The sequence below is a fragment of the Ranitomeya imitator genome, chromosome 2 (assembly GCF_032444005.1).
Source record: "Ranitomeya imitator isolate aRanImi1 chromosome 2, aRanImi1.pri, whole genome shotgun sequence".
NCBI classification, from domain to species: Eukaryota; Metazoa; Chordata; class Amphibia; order Anura; family Dendrobatidae; genus Ranitomeya; species Ranitomeya imitator.
The window spans coordinates 838,510,389-838,531,427 of record NC_091283.1 but is presented as its reverse complement, the minus strand read 5'-3'; the positions used below and the strand labels follow the sequence as shown (position 1 = coordinate 838,531,427).

The 21,039-nt window shown below is 38.4% G+C and overlaps 1 protein-coding gene across 1 annotated transcript in view; it reads right to left on the bottom strand.

Annotated features, from left to right (window-relative positions):
- The window catches only part of SORCS3 (sortilin related VPS10 domain containing receptor 3), a 770,211-nt gene that overhangs the window by 331,636 nt on the left and 417,536 nt on the right, over positions 1-21,039 (bottom strand). The window contains exon 5 of the mRNA XM_069754246.1: positions 6,435-6,508. Coding sequence (XP_069610347.1) covers positions 6,435-6,508 — 74 coding nt within the window. The remainder of the gene's footprint in view (positions 1-6,434; positions 6,509-21,039) is intronic.

Sequence of the window (21,039 nt, the reverse complement as noted above, 5' to 3'; positions counted from 1 at the left end):
ACAAAACCTATGATGAAAGGAACACCATTCCTACTGTAAAGCACAGCGGTAGATTACTGATGTTTTAAGGGTGTGTGAGCCACAAAGGCACAGGATACTTGGTCATAGTTGAAGGAAAGATGAATGCAGCACATTATCTGCAAATACTGGAGGCAAATTTGCACTCGTCAGCCCGGAAGCTGCGCATGGGACGTACTTGGACGTTCCATCATGTCAACAATCCAAAACACAAGGCCAAGTTGACCTGTCATTGGCTACAGCAGAGCAAAGTGAAAGTTCTGGAGTGGCCATCTCAGTCTCCTGACCTCAATATCATTGAGCCACTCTGGGGAGATCTCAAGCGCGCAGTTCATGCTAAACAGCCCAGGAATTTACAGGAACTGGAGGCTCAAGAAGAGTGGGCAGCTTTACCATCTGAGAAAATAAAGAACCTCATACACAACTACCACAAAATACTTCAAGCTGTCATTGGTGTTAGAGGGGACAATACACGGTATTAAGAAATGGGGTGTGTGAACTTTTGATCAGGGTCATTTGGATGTTTTGGGTTGTCATTATGATTTAAAAAGCGAGAACACAGCAGTTAGACAATAAATGGCTTCACACAATCACTGACCATGAGTGGCGAAAAAGTTTTGGTGTTATCATTTATATTCCTTGAAATAAGGCCAAGAAAGCAAAAATTCTGCCGGGGTATGCAAACTTTTGAGCACAACTGTATATATTGCTTCTAGAAAGTACTATTGAAAAACACTGCTCATAGATTCTCACTGATCCTCATATTTTTCTATTCACAGCACAGACGTACTCTATGTGCGCAGACCTCGGAACACAATATTAATTTTACTGTCTATCCTGATTCCTGACCATGTCCACAACTCTGCTAGGTCACATAACATTTTCTCTTCTTCCACCTTTTCCATCCACATTGACTGGAAGCTGAAGCTGCTGTAATCACAGGACCATGGGATCCTAGGAAGCTCGGAGCACATGATGGTTGCAGTAATTACCTTCTTCTCCTATTCTGCCTCTCGTTAGGATGAATGATGACTCCAAGAAGATTACAAATATAAGCTTCAATTTACACATGACCGGGCATAAACTATGCGGATGTTACTGGGATCTCTGGAGGAGGCTTAAAATCTTAAATGTAAAAAATCAGCTGGGTTCATGTGTCAAAGACGCCATCAATGTTTCCTTTCGAAAATGCAGAGTGAAAAGTTATCACATCCTTGCCACCAATGATCGGCTCTTGTGGTCACGTTGCGGTGGAAATATGTCGGGAGCCAAGGGGTGACGATTCTCCTTTTGGAGAGAGACATGTCAAGGCTGACATGCCGAGGTGAGGAGACTTAAGCCGCATAGCTCCTCTGGGAAGCATAGAACTCTAGTGCCTCCTATAGGAAATAGAAATTCTAAAAGTCAATATCGACTCTCTAACGAGCCTTGGCGCATGACTTAGGATTTTGGTCTTGGCTTTTCTCCTAATATCGACTCTCTAGCACTCGTTAGAGAGTCGGTATTGACCTTTAGGATTTCTACTTCCTACAGGAGGCGCTTGAGTTCCAGTTCTCGCAGGTGGTGACCATCACACTGACCTCCGATCTCCAAACTTAGAGCCGATGATTATTATGACTATGAGAAGAACAGCTCTGCAGCACAGTCAGGAAAGTCATCCGAAAGTGCAGTTTTATCATTTTGGGAGACAAGAGAGCATAATTTAAAGATAATTAGGAATGTTCAATAGCTATCACCACGTCTGCTTTCCAATACATCCTCCTAAATGTTGCACTAATTAGATGAAAATCTACCGTAAAGAGTATATGACTATGATAATGATCTGTCATCACATCTCTGCCCTGTGAAGAATGGTGAGCAGGAGACACTTCCATACATCCACAATGACCATAGGTACCGGCGCTGGTCCAGCGTTAGTAGTGGGCACGGCTGCTACAGATCGGCACGGTCCACATGTTCTATCCAGTATCCGTCATCCCTGATGAAGGCGCTCAGACATTCACATCACCAGAGCATCAACACTGAATTAAAACACATGAGCCAAGGAGTCTGGAGCATATCACCATCATCATCATCATCATCTCCACCATCATCATCATCCAGCTCTGATTTCCATAACATCAGGGGATAGAGATGGAAGAAAAATAACCTTCCCCTATAGAGGATATATGGCCGCCCAAACTAATAATGTCTTCTCCTAAGAGTCACCTCATTCATTACTTCAGAACGGAGAGAAGGAGAAAAATACGGGAGGAAAGGAACAAAGAGACACGAAGGAAGAAGAATCCACTACAGAAGGCAAAATATTCTAGGATGAGGAGAAAACAGAGAGAGGAAAAGGAAAACTAGTAATAATAATAATAATAATAATCTTTATTTTTATATAGCGCTAACATATTCCGCAGCGCATTACAGGTTGCACACATTATCGTCGCTGTCCCCAATGGGGCTCACAATCTAAATTCCCTATCAGTATGTCTCTGGAATTATTATAGTATTATAGTAGTTATATTCTTGTACATAGGGGCAGTATTATAGTAGTTATATTCTTGTACATAGGAGCAGTATTATTATAGTAGTTATATTCTTGTATATAGGGGCAGTATTATAGTAGTTATATTCTTGTACATAGGAGCAGTATTATAGTAGTTATATTCTTGTACATAGGAGCAGTATTATAGTAGTTATATTCTTGTATATAGGAGCAGTATTATAGTAGTTATATTCTTGTACATAGGAGCAGTATTATAGTAGTTATATTCTTGTACATAGGAGCAGTATTATAGTAGTTATATTCTTGTACATAGGAGCAGTATTATAGTAGTTATATTCTTGTACATAGGAGCAGTATTATAGTAGTTATATTCTTGTACATAGGAGCAGTATTATAGTAGTTATATTCTTGTACATAGGGGCAGTATTATAGTAGTTATATTCTTGTACATAGGAGCAGTATTATAGTAGTTATATTCTTGTACATAGGAGCAGTATTATAGTAGTTATATTCTTGTACATAGGAGCAGTATTATAGTAGTTATATTCTTGTACATAGGGGCAGTATTATAGTAGTTATATTCTTGTACATAGGAGCAGTATTATAGTAGTTATATTCTTGTACATAGGAGCAGTATTATAGTAGTTATATTCTTGTACATAGGAGCAGTATTATAGTAGTTATATTCTTGTACATAGGAGCAGTATTATAGTAGTTATATTCTTGTACATAGCAGCAGTATTATAGTAGTTATATTCTTGTACATAGGGGCAGTATTATAGTAGTTATATTCTTGTACATAGGAGCAGTATTATAGTAGTTATATTCTTGTAAATAGGAGCAGTATTATAGTAGTTATATTCTTGTACATAGGAGCAGTATTATAGTAGTTATATTCTTGTACATAGGGGCAGTATTATAGTAGTTATATTCTTGTACATAGGAGCAGTATTATAGTAGTTATATTCTTGTACATAGGGGCAGTATTATAGTAGTTATATTCTTGTACATAGGAGCAGTATTATAGTAGTTATATTCTTGTACATAGGAGCAGTGTTATAGTAGTTATATTCTTGTACATAGGAGCAGTATTATAGTAGTTATATTCTTGTACATAGGGGCAGTATTATAGTAGTTATATTCTTGCACATAGGGGCAGTATTAGAGTAGTTATATTCTTGTACATAGGAGCAGTATTATAGTAGTTATATTCTTGTACATAGGGGCAGTATTATAGTAGTTATATTCTTGTACATAGGAGCAGTATTATAGTAGTTATATTCTTGTACATAGGAGCAGTATTATAGTAGTTATATTCTTGTACATAGGGGCAGTATTATAGTAGTTATATTCTTGCACATAGGGGCAGTATTAGAGTAGTTATATTCTTGTACATAGGAGCAGTATTATAGTAGTTATATTCTTCTATATAGGAGCAGTATTATAGTAGTTATATTCTTGTACATAGGGAGCAGTATTATAGTAGTTATATTCTTGTACATAGGAGCAGTGTTATAGTAGTTATATTCTTGTACATAGGAGCAGTATTATAGTAGTTATATTCTTGTACATAGGGGCAGTATTATAGTAGTTATATTCTTGCACATAGGGGCAGTATTAGAGTAGTTATATTCTTGTACATAGGAGCAGTATTATAGTAGTTATATTCTTGTACATAGGGAGCAGTATTATAGTAGTTATATTCTTGTCCTTATGGGCATTATTATAGTAGTTACATTCTTGTACATAGGGGCAGTATTATAGTAGTTATATTCTTGTACATAGGGAGCAGTATTATAGTAGTTATATTCTTGTACATAGGAGCAGTATTATAGTAGTTATATTCTTGTACATAGGGAGCAGTATTATAGTAGTTATATTCTTGTACATAGGGAGCAGTATTATAGTAGTTATATTCTTGTACATAGGGGCAGTATTATAGTAGTTATATTCTTGTACATAGGGGCAGTATTATAGTAGTTATATTCTTGTACATAGGAGCAGTATTATAGTAGTTATATTCTTGAACATAGGGCAGTATTATAGTAATTATATTCTTGTACATAGGGCAGTATTATAGTAGTTATATTATTGTACATAAGAGCAGTATTATAGTAGTTATATTCTTGTACATAGGGCAGTATTATAGTAGTTATATTCTTGTATATAGGGGTAGTATTATAGTAGTTATATTCATGTACATAGGAGCAGTATTATAGTAGTTATACTCTTGTACATAGGAGCAGTATTATTGTAGTTATATTCTTGTACATAGGAGGCAGTATTATAGTAGTTATACTCTTGTACATAGGAGCAGTATTATTGTAGTTATACTCTTGTACATAGGGCAGTATTATAGTAATTATATTCTTGTACATAGGGCAGTATTATAGTAGTTATATTCTTGTACATAGGGGCAGTATTATAGTAGTTATATTCTTGTACATAGGGGCAGTATTATAGTAGTTATATTCTTGTACATAGGGGCAGTATTATAGTAGTTATATTCTTGTACATAGGGCAGTATTATAGTAGTTATATTATTGTACATAAGAGCAGTATTATAGTAGTTATATTCTTGTACATAGGGCAGTATTATAGTAGTTATATTCTTGTATATAGGGGTAGTATTATAGTAGTTATACTCTTGTACATAGGAGCAGTATTATAGTAGTTATATTCTTGTACATAGGGGGCAGTATTATATTAGTTATATTCTTGTACATAGGGGCAGTATTATAGTAGTTATATTCTTGTACATAGGGGCAGTATTATAGTAGTTAGATTCTTGTACATAGGAGGCAGTATTATAGTAGTTATACTCTTGTACATAGGAGCAGCATTATAGTAGTTATACTCTTGTACATAGGAGCAGTATTATAGTAGTTATATTCTTGTACATAGGAGGCAGTATTATAGTAGTTATACTCTTGTACATAGGAGCAGTATTATTGTAGTTATATTTTTGTACATAGGGCAGTATTATAGTAGTTATATTCTTGTCCTTATGGGCAGTATTATAGTAGTTATATTTTTGTACATAGGGGCAGTATTATAGTAGTTATATTCTTGTATATAGGAGCAGTATTATAGTAGTTATACTCTTGTACATAGGAGCAGTATTATAGTAGTTATACTCTTGTACATAGGAGCAGTATTATAGTAGTTAGATTCTTGTACATAGGAGGCAGTATTATAGTAGTTATACTCTTGTACATAGGAGCAGTATTATTGTAGTTATATTTTTGTACATAGGGCAGTATTATAGTAGTTATATTCTTGTCCTTATGGGCAGTATTATAGTAGTTATATTTTTGTACATAGGAGCAGTATTATAGTAGTTATACTCTTGTACATAGGAGCAGCATTATAGTAGTTATACTCTTGTACATAGGAGCAGTATTATAGTAGTTATATTCTTGTACATAGGAGGCAGTATTATAGTAGTTATACTCTTGTACATAGGAGCAGTATTATTGTAGTTATATTTTTGTACATAGGGCAGTATTATAGTAGTTATATTCTTGTCCTTATGGGCAGTATTATAGTAGTTATATTTTTGTACATAGGGGCAGTATTATAGTAGCTTTATACTTGTACATAGGGGCAGTATTATAGTAGCTTTATACATGTACATAGGGGAGAGTAGTTATTTTTTTACATGAAAATGGAAAAGTCAAAACTATTTTATAGTAAGCCAGTTGCACTGTATAAAAGCATCTGTCACCTTCCTTCCTTCCTTCCTTCTCTCTTCTTATAAATTACACAGCAGGGGTTATAATGAATACAGCGTGAAAATGAAGCTGCTTCTTATGGAAAGTAATATATAAATATGGTATTTTGCACAGAACATTTAATCAAGATACTTAACGGTAGAATTTCATACTGTGGCTGTTTAATAAGATGATTAGGATGAACCTACCAGTAGAATCTATTTGGGGTTATCCTCTCGTGCATTAGATGCCATCTTCTTCCAAAGTCCATTGAGCTGTACAACTGCAAAAAGACAGATAAAGATGAGAAACAATATTACCATCATTAGTGAGAAACCATAGACACACAATAAATAAAATGACCACAGAGTACACATAAAGCTATTCCTATACTGCACTCATAAGTAATATTTCCATACCGTGCACATAAACTACATTGCCATACAGTACACATAACCGAAGTCAGCTCGGCATATATCACATATCAGTATATTCCATCATCATCATCAGTCCCATCAATAATAGGTCGATCATAGCCAGCAGATGTGTAGATATCAGAATCTGTCACTGACTGTGAATGTGTATATGCCATAACGTGCAAATATAATACCGCAGTATACTATATAGCCACATGAGACGTACATAACATTTATTGGTAATGTGTCTTTCTCTGTGACTTCGACCATTGTGCTTAATGTCACTGCACACTGTAGCCATTGTGTGGATACTGTATACTCTAAATATACATAATATATAGCACTGTATAGGGGTATTTTTAGGTGTGCACTATGTGGCACTATATTGGCTATGTATGCTAAGCAATCTGTAGGCAAAGAAAAATCTTCTATCAATATGTGATCTATATGTCTCCGCAATGTATACGACAGACAAAACACTGCACTATTATGAGCACTGTATGGCGGCACTATTTATTATTATTATTATTATTATACATTTTTATAGCGCCATTTATTCCATGGCGCTTTACATGTGAATACATATTTTCATTGTTTTATTCCAGAATAGTCTCCATATCTTCTGTTTATTAATGTTGGCTTTTCCATAAAGGATCAGGATAGGTGATAAATGAATAACTACCGGGGTCTGACCATGGGGACCCCGTTTGATCACGAGAATAAGGGTCCCTGTAGTGAGCATGTGCAATCACGGTTCCATTCACGGCCCATAGGACTGGTGACTGCACTTGCTCATTATCACTCCACTAACAAAGGAGAATTGATACCCCCCGGTCTGAGCTGTTGGACCCCCAAAGATCATACATTTTTCCTCTTTGTTGATACATAATATATATATACTATATATATATATATATATACATATATATATAATGTCACTTTAAACGTTATTGAGCTGAAACCATTTATTCTAGAGCAGAAGAAACTATGAAAATGTCCATATATCGGCACTCAGCACTTTCAGATGACTTTCCCCTCTAACATGAAAGTCGGGCAAGCTGCTTGGGAACTACAAGTCACAGCATGTCTCCCCGGCAGCATGATATCCACAGTTTGCTTACGTGTGCTGTAAATACCCCATCCCCCACGGAGGGACCTAGCGCTGCGCCCCGCAGAGGGTTAAGTTGGTCTCCCCTCTTGGGGTGTGAGAATTTGCAATTTCAATCAGTTTCCAGCTGACTAATTTTCTGTGATTCTTGGCTGCGGAGCGATGTTCAAGATAAAGTGCTCTGGAGTTTGCCCACTGTGCAAGTATGATCATCCATCTATTTATCAGGGAGACGTCTAACATGTGAGCGGCACAATACAGCTGGAGAGATAATGAAATCGCACAGCAAGCAAAAATACGCAGCGCGCAATGCTGCATGGACAGGAATAGGCCGCGTTCACCCGCCGCTCACTCTCTTTACAGACGCCAATTCAACGTCATGGGTGGAAACGGTCTGGAGGAAGACCGTGACACGGAAGGAAACCTTGTGTACTACTCCCATAAAAGGTGCGTGAATAATACCGCCATATAATGACAAATAGCAGCGCCATTCAGTGTGCATGTCAAACTGGAGTGTGATGTGCGGCCTAGGACAGACTTACACATCCGACTATGTTACAAGTATCGTGTGGAAACAGCGCGGTTTGGACCAAATTTGAAACTTTTCTTTCTCGAAATACATAACCTATTTCAATAATAGACAAGTTTGTTCGATCCTTTGTTGGACGCGTTCATCCAAACTGCCACTGCTGTTCAGGCCCGATGCTGTGGACGGCTGGGATACTCCCTTAATAAAAGTTGCTCTTATCCCTGGACACTTAAGCCCATGTTGGTGGTCCGGGCACCCTGGCCCTTCTAACTCTAATCAGGAAGTCCTCCCTGTCTTAACGGCAGCTGACCCCTCCTATCATGACTATGCACATTATTGTGCCCCCTCTAGTGGCCGACCCATAAAATGCACTTACCCTATATACTATACATAACAGCACGAATCTACTATATAATCTTCTAATTCTGTCTGTCTGTAATGGAAATCCCGCGTCACTGATTGGTTGCGCCAGTCGCCGGCGACCAATCAGTGATATTGGCACGGGATTTAAACCACGCTTCGCTGATTGGTCGCGGCTGGCCGCTCAGACATGGGATAGTGCCTACAGGGGGTGATTTGCAGCATTTGGAGAGCAGAGGGGTCATGATTGGTCAGTCAGGAAAAGTCAGCAGGGGTTCATCAAGAGGCATGGGCACATTCAGGCTGAAGATGGGAACTGAGCCAATTCAATTATCGGACCCTAAGGCAATGAAGACTCTCGACAAGACGGGGAATGCACAGAAAGATACAACACTCCTAATATCAGTAACAATATGAACATAGACAGAATGATACCCCACACCCCATATCACTCCATCACAATCCATCTCTGGTGTCCTGATCCTCGAGGTTGTGACGCAATATCTGAGCTGCAGAATTCATTGCCGTGTGATTGGGGGATTGCAAAAGCCTCTTCTGATTGAGTCATCTCATCTCGCTTCGGCAATTTTTTTCAGCATTGGTTATGATTTTTTACCCTATGGGTTTTTTGTTCCTGTCAGTGCTCCATTCTGCTATTGCTCAGCTGTGCAGTTTCTTCTGACATACCCACCTCTGCTGCACTGCTAGGCTCTGCTACATTTTCACTTTGTGCATCCTGATATACCCAGGTCTGCTACATTGCAGGATTCTGCTACATTGTTACAGTGTGCCTCCTGAAATACCGGGCTTTGCTCTTCGCTGGGTTCTGCTACAACACTACAGTGAGTCTTTCCACCTACTCAGTTCTACTACTTCACTGGACACTGCTACATTGCTTCAATACGACTCATGGTCTACTCGACTCTGCACCCCCCGCTCTTTTTCTCCAGTGGCCATCCAGTCTCCTCACCTTCTGTAGTTCCAGCTGGACCGCCCTGTTGAATCCATATTATCAGTCTCTTGGACTAAGGATTGAAAGATCCTATATACCTTCTTTATCACTATGTATCAGAATTGTGGGGAAGAGGTTGCTGATATGTTACTACTTTATTAATTGTTTTTGCTTAGTCCCCCTATACCTGACCTATCATAGTCCCTCATGCTTAGTGATGATGTCATCATGAGTCGATCACAACGATCTCACAAGAGATCATGGTAATCTTTATCTTTGGATAACTCCAATGGTTTCCACACCATAGTGGCAGACAATGCAGCTGCTCTTGGACCCAGATCATTCATTTTTGGCAACTAAAGTATATTGGCGAGGAGATTTGGTGCAGACAAGCCCAAGTCCTCTTGTTTCGGTTTCGCATGTGGCTGAGTTAAACAGAACAATCCTGACGATTCGAGAATATCACAGCTCAAAATTAGGTGGGATTTGTGTACATCCCCCTGAAGAAGCAACCACACAAATATGCGAAACGTGCGTTGGGGTTACTTTTCATGCCTGGCCACTAGACTTGGTGTACTTTATGATGGGTAATACTGACTTCTCCACCTTATATATATAAAATTTAACTCTTTGGAAAGCACTTAGCACAATCACAGTAGTCCTTAATTAATAAAGGGGTGCTCTCCCTTTAATTTAGATGTGGTCGTTTTTATAGGGTGAGTCTGTTCTCGTTCCTCACGATTATTAAGTATCCTATATGTGAAATGCACCTCCATATACCCATCTCATATCTAACCTCTATCTGGTAGCTAGTGTGCGGTTCTCTTTCCTCCTGTATACTTCAGATTTATGTGTGCTCATTTTGTATGTACGGTTCTCTTTCTTTGTGGTTTTATATCATTTTGTATGTACGGTTCTCTTTCTTTGTGGTTTTATATCATTTTGTATGTACGGTTCTCTTTCTTTGTGGTTTTATATCATTTTGTATATACGGTTCTCTTTCTTTGTGGTTTTATATCATTTTGTATGTACGGTTCTCTTTCTTTGTGGTTTTATATCATTTTGTATGTACGGTTCTCTTTTTTTGTGGTTTTATATCATTTTGTATGTACGGTTCTCTTTCTTTGTGGTTTTATATCATTTTGTATGTACGGTTCTCTTTCTTTGTGGTTTTATATCATTTTGTATGTACGGTTCTCTTTCTTTGTGGTTTTATATCATTTTGTATGTACGGTTCTCTTTCTTTGTGGTTTTATATCATTTTGTATGTACGGTTCTCTTTCTTTGTGGTTTTATATCATTTTGTATGTACGGTTCTCTTTCTTTGTGGTTTCATATCATTTTGTATGTACAGTTCTCTTTCTTTGTGGTTTTATATCATTTTGTATGTACGGTTCTCAGTTCTCTTTCTTTGTGATTTTAAATCATTTTGTATGTACGGTTCTCTTTCTTTGTGGTTTTATATCATTTTGTATGTACGGTTCTCTTTGTGGTTTTATATTATTTTGTATGTACGGTTCTCTTTCTTTGTGGTTTTATATCATTTTGTATGTACGGTTCTCTTTCTTTGTGGTTTTATATCATTTTGTATGTACGGTTTGCTTTCTTTGTGGTTTTATATTATTTTGTATGTACGGTTCTCTTTCTTTGTGGTTTCATATTTTGTATGTACGGTTCTCTTTCTTTGTGGTTTTATATCATTTTGTATGTACGGTTCTCTTTCTTTGTGGTTTTATATCATTTTGTATGTACGGTTCTCTTTGTGGTTTTATATCATTTTGTATGTACGGTTCTCTTTCTTTGTGGTTTTATATCATTTTGTATGTACGGTTCTCTTTCTTTGTGGTTTTATATCATTTTGTATGTACGGTTCTCTTTCTTTGTGGTTTCATATCATTTTGTATGTACGGTTCTCTTTCTTTGTGGTTTTATATCATTTTGTATGTACGGTTCTCTTTCTTTGTGATTTTATATCATTTTGTATGTACGGTTCTCTTTCTTTGTGGTTTTATATCATTTTGTATGTACGGTTCTCTTTGTGGTTTTATATTTTGTATGTACGGTTCTCTTTCTTTGTGGTTTTATATCATTTTGTATGTACGGTTCTCTTTCTTTGTGGTTTTATATCATTTTGTATGTACGGTTCGCTTTCTTTGTGGTTTTATATTATTTTGTATGTACGGTTCTCTTTCTTTGTGGTTTCATATTTTGTATGTACGGTTCTCTTTCTTTGTGGTTTTATATCATTTTGTATGTACGGTTCGCTTTCTTTGTGGTTTTATATCATTTTGTATGTACGGTTCTCTTTGTGGTTTTATATCATTTTGTATGTACGGTTCTCTTTCTTTGTGGTTTTATATCATTTTGTATGTACGGTTCTCTTTCTTTGTGGTTTTATATCATTTTGTATGTACGGTTCTCTTTCTTTGTGGTTTTATATCATTTTGTATGTACGGTTCTCTTTCTTTGTGTTTCATATCATTTTGTATGTACGGTTCTCTTTCTTTGTGGTTTTATATCATTTTGTATGTACGGTTCTCTTTCTTTGTGATTTTATATCATTTTGTATGTACGGTTCTCTTTCTTTGTGGTTTTATATCATTTTGTATGTACGGTTCTCTTTGTGGTTTTATATTATTTTGTATGTACGGTTCTCTTTCTTTGTGGTTTTATATCATTTTGTATGTACGGTTCTCTTTCTTTGTGGTTTTATATCATTTTGTATGTACGGTTCGCTTTCTTTGTGGTTTTATATTATTTTGTATGTACGGTTCTCTTTCTTTGTGGTTTCATATCATTTTGTATGTACGGTTCTCTTTCTTTGTGGTTTCATATAATTTTGAATGTACGGTTCGCTTTCTTTGTGGTTTTATATCATTTTGTATGTACGGTTCTCTTTGTGGTTTTATATCATTTTGTATGTACGGTTCTCTTTCTTTGTGGTTTTAGATCATTTTGTATGTACGGTTCTCTTTCTTTGTGGTTTTATATCATTTTGTATGTACGGTTCTCTTTGTGGTTTTATATCATTTTGTATGTACGGTTCTCTTTCTTTGTGGTTTTAGATCATTTTGTATGTACGGTTCTCTTTGTGGTTTTATATCATTTTGTATGTACGGTTCTCTTTCTTTGTGGTTTTATATCATTTGGTATGTACGGTTCACTTTCTTTGTGGTTTTATATCATTTTGTATGTACGGTTCTCTTTCTTTGTGGTTTCATATCATTTTGTAGGTACGGTTCTCTTTCTTTGTGGTTTTATATCATTTTGTATGTACGGTTCTCTTTCTTTGTGGTTTTATATCATTTTGTATGTACGGTTCTCTTTCTTTGTGGTTTTATATAATTTTGTATGTACGGTTCTCTTTCTTTGTGGTTTTATATAATTTTGTATGTACGGTTCTCTTTGTGGTTTTATATCATTTTGTATGTACGGTTCTCTTTCTTTGTGGTTTTATATCATTTTGTATGTACGATTCTCTTTCTTTGTGGTTTTATATCATTTTGTATCTATGGTTCTCTTTCTTTGTGGTTTTATATCATTTTGTATGTACGGTTCTCTTTCTTTGTGGTTTTATATCATTTTGTATGTACGGTTCTCTTTGTTGTTTTATATCATTTTGTATGTACGGTTCTCTTTCTTTGTGGTTTTATATCATTTTGTATGTACGGTTCTCTTTCTTTGTGGTTTTATATCATTTTGTATGTACGGTTCTCTTTGTTGTTTTATATCATTGTGTATGTACGGTTCTCTTTCTTTGTGGTTTTATATCATTTTGTATGTACGGTTCTCTTTGTTGTTTTATATTATTTTGTATGTACGGTTCTCTTTCTTTGTGGTTTTATATCATTTTGTATGTACGGTTCTCTTTCTTTGTGGTTTTATATCATTTTGTATGTACGGTTCTCTTTCTTTGTGGTTTTATACCATTTGTGTCTTTAGCATTATTATTCTGATTTATATATGGCCTTTTAATTCGTTACCAACATGGACCCGTTAGATCTTTTCCTGCTCAGTTTTTGAGGGCATGACTCAAGTATGTGAACTGTACGAGGACTAAATTAAAAAACAATCTAGAATTCATCCCTCAAAACTTTTTCCAACTCCTATTAATTTTCCCAAAGTCAAAAAGAGAGTTAAAAAAGTTTCAATTTCCTCAGGATTGAGACAGAAAAAAAGAGAAAGTCCGGGCCGCACTTATCTACTGGTGGATTCTCTCCAGCGTCTGAGACTCAGTGGTGAAGATTAGTATAAATCACGGCGGTCCTGATGAAGAACTGCGGCTGTGCTACATCGCCGATGTGTAGGAACAAGTCAATGGATATGATAACGCCGAACAGCAGATTCCAGCCGAGCCGCTGTGTACAGAATAACGATGGCTGATTTTATCGTCCGCTCTCCCGTATCTCCCTTGTAGAGTACGGCACTAAGGTTTGCTGCTCAGAATTATGAATAAGGCTCCAAAAGAAAACCATCCGATTCACAGATTTAAAGGGATTGCACAGGATTAGAAAAATCCTGGCAGAAACAGCGCCACACCTGTTTACTGGTTGCCCTTGGTATTGCTGTATAGCTCCACTGCACTTCACAGGCAACCTATGGATTTCAGAGAGAATGGTGCAATTCTTTTTCTCCCCTGTGGAGGCGCTGCAGGGAAACTGAACACCTGCTGCTGAGATGTGCACAAGTTTTCATTGTAAACTAGAATGTATAAATTATTCTTAAAGGATCTCTCACTGGTCAGTGGTCAAATAATTAAAAAAAGAATGATACTACATGTTAATGTGAGGGTGATGTGTATAATTGGGTGTCATCAGCAGAGAGATGGTAATGAAAACCAAATCTACTGATGGTTTGTCCAGTAGGAGCGGTATATAAGGAGAAGAGGAGGGGGCCTAGGACTGAACCCTGAAGAACCCCGATAGTAAGGGGACGAGGAGAGGAAGGGGAGCCGGCAAAAGATACAGTGAAGGAGCGATCAAAGGAAAAGAACCAGGAGAGAACCAGGTGAGCCCGATAGAGCAGAGCATAGTGAGGAGGAGCTGATGATCTACGGAAATTCCGAAGAATGAGTTGGGAGTAGTGACCATTGGATTTAGCTGTTAGTAGATCATTAGAGACTTTAGTAAAAGCAGTTTCAGTAGAGTGTAAAGAGCGGAAACTGGATTGTAGCGGGTCAAGAATTGAGTTATCTGAGAGACAGCAGATTAGACGGGAGTGGACCTGGCGTTCCAGGAGTTTCGAGATGAAGGAGAGAAGAGAAAGGTCTGCAGTCAGCAGTGCAGTTCTAGTCCAAGAATGTTTTTTAAGTAATGGGTGTATGCTGGCGTGTTTGAAGGAGGAGGGAAGGATACCCGATGAGAGAGATTACCATAAATATTTTAATTAGCTGAGTGGTGACAGCCCGGGAAAGGGACTGAAGGAGAAGTGAGGGAATAGGGTCAATGGTGCAGGTAGTAGGGCGAGAAGATGTGAGGAGCTGGGTATCTTCTTTTTCTGTGACCAGTTCAAAGAGACAGTGAGCTAGATGAAGTGCAAGAGGGAGGACAAAGCATAATATGAAGGGATTGAGAGAAAACTTCCTGTTGGATATGATTTTTTTTTTTCTTTGAAATAATTGTCAGCGCTGAATTCAATGGTTGGGGCCTGTACTGTTAGACTGAGTAGGGAATGAAGATTGTTTTAGGAATGTTAGATAGTGCAGTGAAGTAGGCTTGTTGTTTTAAGCATAAACTTATAATGGATGAAATCTTCGGCTAGATCGGATTTTCTCCACAGACGTTTGGCGCACCTGGAGCACTGCTGGAGAATCCGTGTTTGCAGCGTGTGCCAGGGTTGTTGTCGTCTGTGCCGAGTTGCTCTATGTGTAGAAGTTGTAGCTTCATCCAGGGCACTTTGCAATGTTTCATTATAATGTTTCATAGCAGAGGCAGGACATGAGAGGGAGTTGATTGGGGTCAATGATGACTGCATATTCTTCATAAGTTTATAGGTATTAATGTCATGCACATTTCTATGTGCCTTAAAGGAGTACATTGATGAGAATCTGGCCAAAGGCTTCATACGTCCTTCTTCCTCACCAGCAGGGGCACCTATATTTTTGTAAAAAAGAAAGATGGGACCCTGAGACCCTGTGTTGTCTATCGGGAACTGAATAAGGTGACCATACGAAATCGTTACCCTTTGCCTCTGATTCCCGAATTGCTGGAAAAAGTCTGCCATGCTAGTGTGGAAAGTGGGGGTGTCCTGGGCGGGGTCAAGGTTCTTGACAGAGAATGAAAGAAGGTTGTGGTCAGAGAGCGGGAGAGGGGAGTTAGTAAAGTCGCACACTGAGCAGAGCCAGGAGAAGATCAGGTCCAGAGTATTACTGTCTTCATGTGTAGCAGAGAAAGTAAGCTGTGAATAGCCAAAGGATTAAGATAGCGATAAAAGATGAGTGGTAGATAGGGAGAGGAGATCACCAATGGGGATGTTAAAGTTCCCCATAATGAGAGTGGCGATGTCAAAGGATAGAAAGTGTGGAAGCCAGGTGGCAAAGTGATCGAGAGGGTCCCGATACACAACCGGCCCTTGCATGGAGAAGGGCTGGTAGAGTCTGACAGTGTGGTCCCCAAAAAAAGGGAATATCATTGAGGGTACTGAGGGGACAACCTGAAAAGTACATTTTTCAGAAAGAAGCAGACAAACACCTTCATCTATTCGGCTCACAGGTCTGGGGGTATGTGACAAATTGTAGGCCACCATACCATAAAGCAGCAGTGGCAGTGATGTCTCACTGCTGGATACAGGTTTCAGCAGGAGCCAAAAAGTTAAGTGAGTTTTAAAGGAAAAAACAAGGGTTTTACTACAGGTCCTGTCCTTGACTAATTCCAGCACTCAACCAATTCAAATTTGTCTCCTCCTCCTTGCCCATTCCAGCACTCACACAATCTTCTCTGGTCTCTTTTTCCTAGTCCCTTAACGCTATTCCAAAATTCACCCAATTCTCCTTCTTCTGGTACCATGATTGACCCCATCCCAGAGTTCACTCAACCCAGTCTGGTCTCCTTCTCATGGTTCCTTTCTTTACCCCCAATCTAGTGCTCGACAAATCCTTTTCTCTTGGTTCTCAACTTATTCCAGCACTCACCCAACCTGAATTGCTCCTCCATGTCTCGTCCTTGGCACCATTCCAGTGGTCACATAATGATTTGTGGTCTTCTTAGTCCCTTCCTTCACCCTATTCCAGCAATTACCCTAACCTGTCTGTTCTCCTTCTCTTTGTACCATCCTTGACGTTGTTTTCAGTGCTCATTCAATGCTGTTCGGTCCCTTTTGTCTAGTGCCATGCTTGACACCATTCCAGTGCTCACCAAATCCTCAATGGTCTCCTTCTCTTGGTCCCTTCCTTGACCTCAAACTAGTTCTCACCAAATCCTCCTTGATCTATGTTCCTGGTTCTGTTATTCACCCCATTCTGGTGCTCATTAAACCCTGGTTCCTTTATCTTGATACCATCCGTGACCCTGTTTTGGTGCTTCCCTAATTCTCTTTGGTTCCTTTTTCCTGATCCCCTTCTAGTACTTACCCATTCCTCTCTGGTTTCTTTTTCTTGGTCCCATCTTTGATCCTGTTTCAGTGCTCACCATCATCCTCTTTGGTCCCTTTTCCTAGCCCTGTCCTTAACTGTGTCCAGCACTCTCTCAATCCTTTCAGGTCTTTTTTTCCTGGTCCAATCCTTTTCTACATTCCGGTTCTCATCCAATCCTCTGTGTTCCCTTTTTCGTGGTCCCATCCAGTAATCGGCCAGAGTGTTAACTTGTCTTAGCCAATGATTGGTTGAGTGGTCATTTCTGGTGTGCCGAGGCCAGAACTAGGAAGCACCCAACAAAGATGGACTAGATAAGTGCCTGAAAGGAATCTGCAGAGGACAAGAAGCGAGTTGGTCAAATTTTATATTATTTGTACTGAGTCTAAGCAGTTTAAAGGATAATTGTCATCCAAAGGAAAACTCCTTTGTGATCATTTCTCTCAGCATTACTGGATGAAATCTACAAGAAACTCAGCAGTATCTTGCCGGAAGATTGACGCCGATCCATTACCGAGCTACATCTCCGATTGTAGCTGTGGCTCCTGCATTATGGATTAGTTAGTAATAGGGCGACTAGATGGAGCAATTTTCGGTGATCTACCCACCAGACCTTGCGCGGACACCTGTTTCGGGCAGTAAACCTTCACGTGTGCACCTAATACGGCGCTATGTCATCCAGGAGCCGCGTACGGTGGTTTTATGTTGACTATATGGCTCTACAGAATTGGCTCGTATAATAATCTAATTACTCAGTTTTACCATTTGCATAGTCGGCAGCAATGTACGGAGACTTCCGCCGCTCCTTCTTTTGTTTAACAAATGTTCTGGCAGCAGGAGGAGAAGGTAAAATATTAAACTGACAGAGTTCCTCTATTAACATCAATCTGCCAAGCAGCCGGAATAAGGAGCCGGGAAGATTCATATGCAACGCACGTTATTACAGGAGCCGAGAGATCCGCCAACTGCAAGGTGGAAGCCACGCAAGAACGGCCCCAGGCTCTGGTTGTGGGGGCCCCAGTTCAGCGTTTAAGGGGGTAAAAAGTAATAAGTACTATGCTCATAAATTACAGTTAATTAATGTGCTGCCAGATGATGAAAACCTGAAATATGATAGACAGATAATAGATAGATACTAGATAATAGATAATAGATATATAATAGATAGATAGATGATAGATAGATAATAGATATATAATAGATAGATAGATGATAGATAGATAATAGATATATAATAGATAGATAGATGATAGATAGATCTATTGATAATAGATAAATAATAGATAATAGATATATAATAGATAGATAAGATAGATAATAGATAGATACTGTAGATATATAATAGATAGATAGATGATAGATAGATAGATCTATAGATAATAGATAAATAATAGATAATAGATATATAATAGATATATAGATATATAGATAGATAATAGATAGATAAATAGAAAAATAAATAGATATATACAATACAGATAAATAATAGATAGATTATATAGATGATAGATATATAATAGATAGATAATAGATAGATAAATAGATAATAGATAGCTAGATCTATAGATAATAGATAAATAATAGATATATAATAGATAGATAATAGATAATAGATAAATAGATGATAGATACAATATAGATCAATAATAGATAGATTATATAGATGATAGATAGATAATAGATAGAAAATAGATAGAAAATAGATGGATAACAGATAAATAAATAGATAGATAGTTTTTCTGAGATTTCTTGCCCTGATTTAGTTGTGGAAGATATGTATTTTCAATACCAAACTATGTGCAAAATACTCATTGTAAACCTTTACCCTTACAAGTGGTGTCCAGCTTAGGGTTCAAGTCTGCAGTGACTATGTGACTGCAGACTTGGGAATCCTCACAGCATGCACCGTGCGGACTGTGAGCATTCTCTGGCTCCGGGAGCATGTGACTACAAGTACGTAATTTTCATACATGTGGTCACACGCCGACTAGACGTGCACAGCCTCACCCAATGCAAGTGAATTGAGCAAGGTTGGACAAGTCTAGTCGGAATGTGACCGAAGTATACAAATCACATATTTGCGGCCATTTGACTTCCCGAACCTGGTGCTGGCAGTGAAAAATCACAAGTCTGCAGTCACAAATAGCAAATGCAAATTTGTACCCTAAGGCCAGACAACCTGTTGATATCCTGTGAAGCATAGTACTGCTTATCCGGCATGGATCGGCTACTTGTTTGCGTTGCAGACAAGTGCACACAAACATTTATGGTCCCAAAGGAAGGTTGATCAGGTGACAAATGTAAAGAAAGGATAAAAAGGATAAAAATCACCTGTTTCCCACGTTGTTCCACACAGGACATTTCATGTCGCAATGTAACCACTTCACACTTTCTGGAGTTTTAAGTAAACATTTTTTTTTTCATTCCACAAAACATTAATTCCAATCTAAAAATAAAAAATTAAAAATCCTCGGATCCCGGGTGACTGCTGAGATTGCGTTTCATGTGTGACATATTTAATTAAGACTACTAATTTAGAAGAAAGAAGGCAAAGGGCTTTACTCATCTCGCCTAATTATATAATAACATTACGGTTTTCAAGTAGGAAAGATTCCGCAGCCTTTTCCTGCAGCTTCTCATGATCTGCAATTAAGAATTGAGCTCGTGGAAGAAAAAAAAAAAAAAAAATCCAACTTTCAACAAGTCGACTAATTCCTTGGTTGAGATATGCAGCATAAACGGAGCATCTCGTTATAATGCAAGCAGGCGAGCGGCTGCTCTGCATCCATAATTACTATGCAAAGAGGGGACCAGAATAGCTGAGCGATACGAGTGCAGAGCTGCGCTGTGCGGAGCCGAACTGCAGCGGAACAGATTGCCATCCAGCCGGAAGAACCTCCGGCCCAGAGGAACATTATGGAAATGCAGCATCTCCATGGCATCGTGACTGGGGTAATAAGGGGGTCACACACTTTGCCCTTGTACTGTTAATAGATGCAAGAACTGCAGCAATATCCTATTCTAGGTAGAACATAAGAACGTGAGGAGCCAAAAATGTGTCTGCCACGGAGCCGTATTACATGATTTTTCCATCTTCGGCTCCTCTAGGGCGGTCTTAGTTTTGAAGTGGGCGGAGAAGGGCTACTCCAAAGCCAATCAGATCGTAGCAGCAGAAAATCAGTATGGAGATGGGATAACCCAAGAAGGACAATTAGAAACAGCAGAGCAGAGTATTTCAGGACATGAGGGTGTTTATCTCGAAAGACATGACTTGTGAGAAGCAGGTGAGTTGTGTGATTTACATAAAAATGGAGGGTCCTCAGCAGCACAGAGTATTTTACAAGAAAGTTTGACGATTCACGGACTGGGCAGCACAGGGTGTATGACAAGAGAACAATTCTGTTCTTTGGGAGGGGATTTCTTTGAGATCATAGCTAAATAGTGGAATGTGGAGGACCACCCCTGCAGCACAGAGTATTTAAGAGGAGTAGCGTCAAGATAATGTGAGAGTGAAATGGTAAAACGCTGATATTCATAGGGAGTACGCTACGAGAGGACGGGTAAGTTCTGTGCGCAATGTGTGCCAGGAATTAAAGGGATGCGACACCACTAAACACAACAATGACCGTCTAGAGCTGCAATGTGTCCTTGCAAGAAAAACAAGTATGGGGGAAAACATGGACACGTGGACCTCTGATATCGAAATCGATCTGTACTTGTGGGACAACACGAGATTATTAGATGAGATCCCATATATATACAATGTACAGTAACCGAGAGCGCCAGGGGCTCAATGCAAAATCTGCAACAGGGCCCCCAAATATCACATGTCATGTATTGCACCAGTGGGCCCCTCTGAGGTTTTATAACCAAGGTGCTATT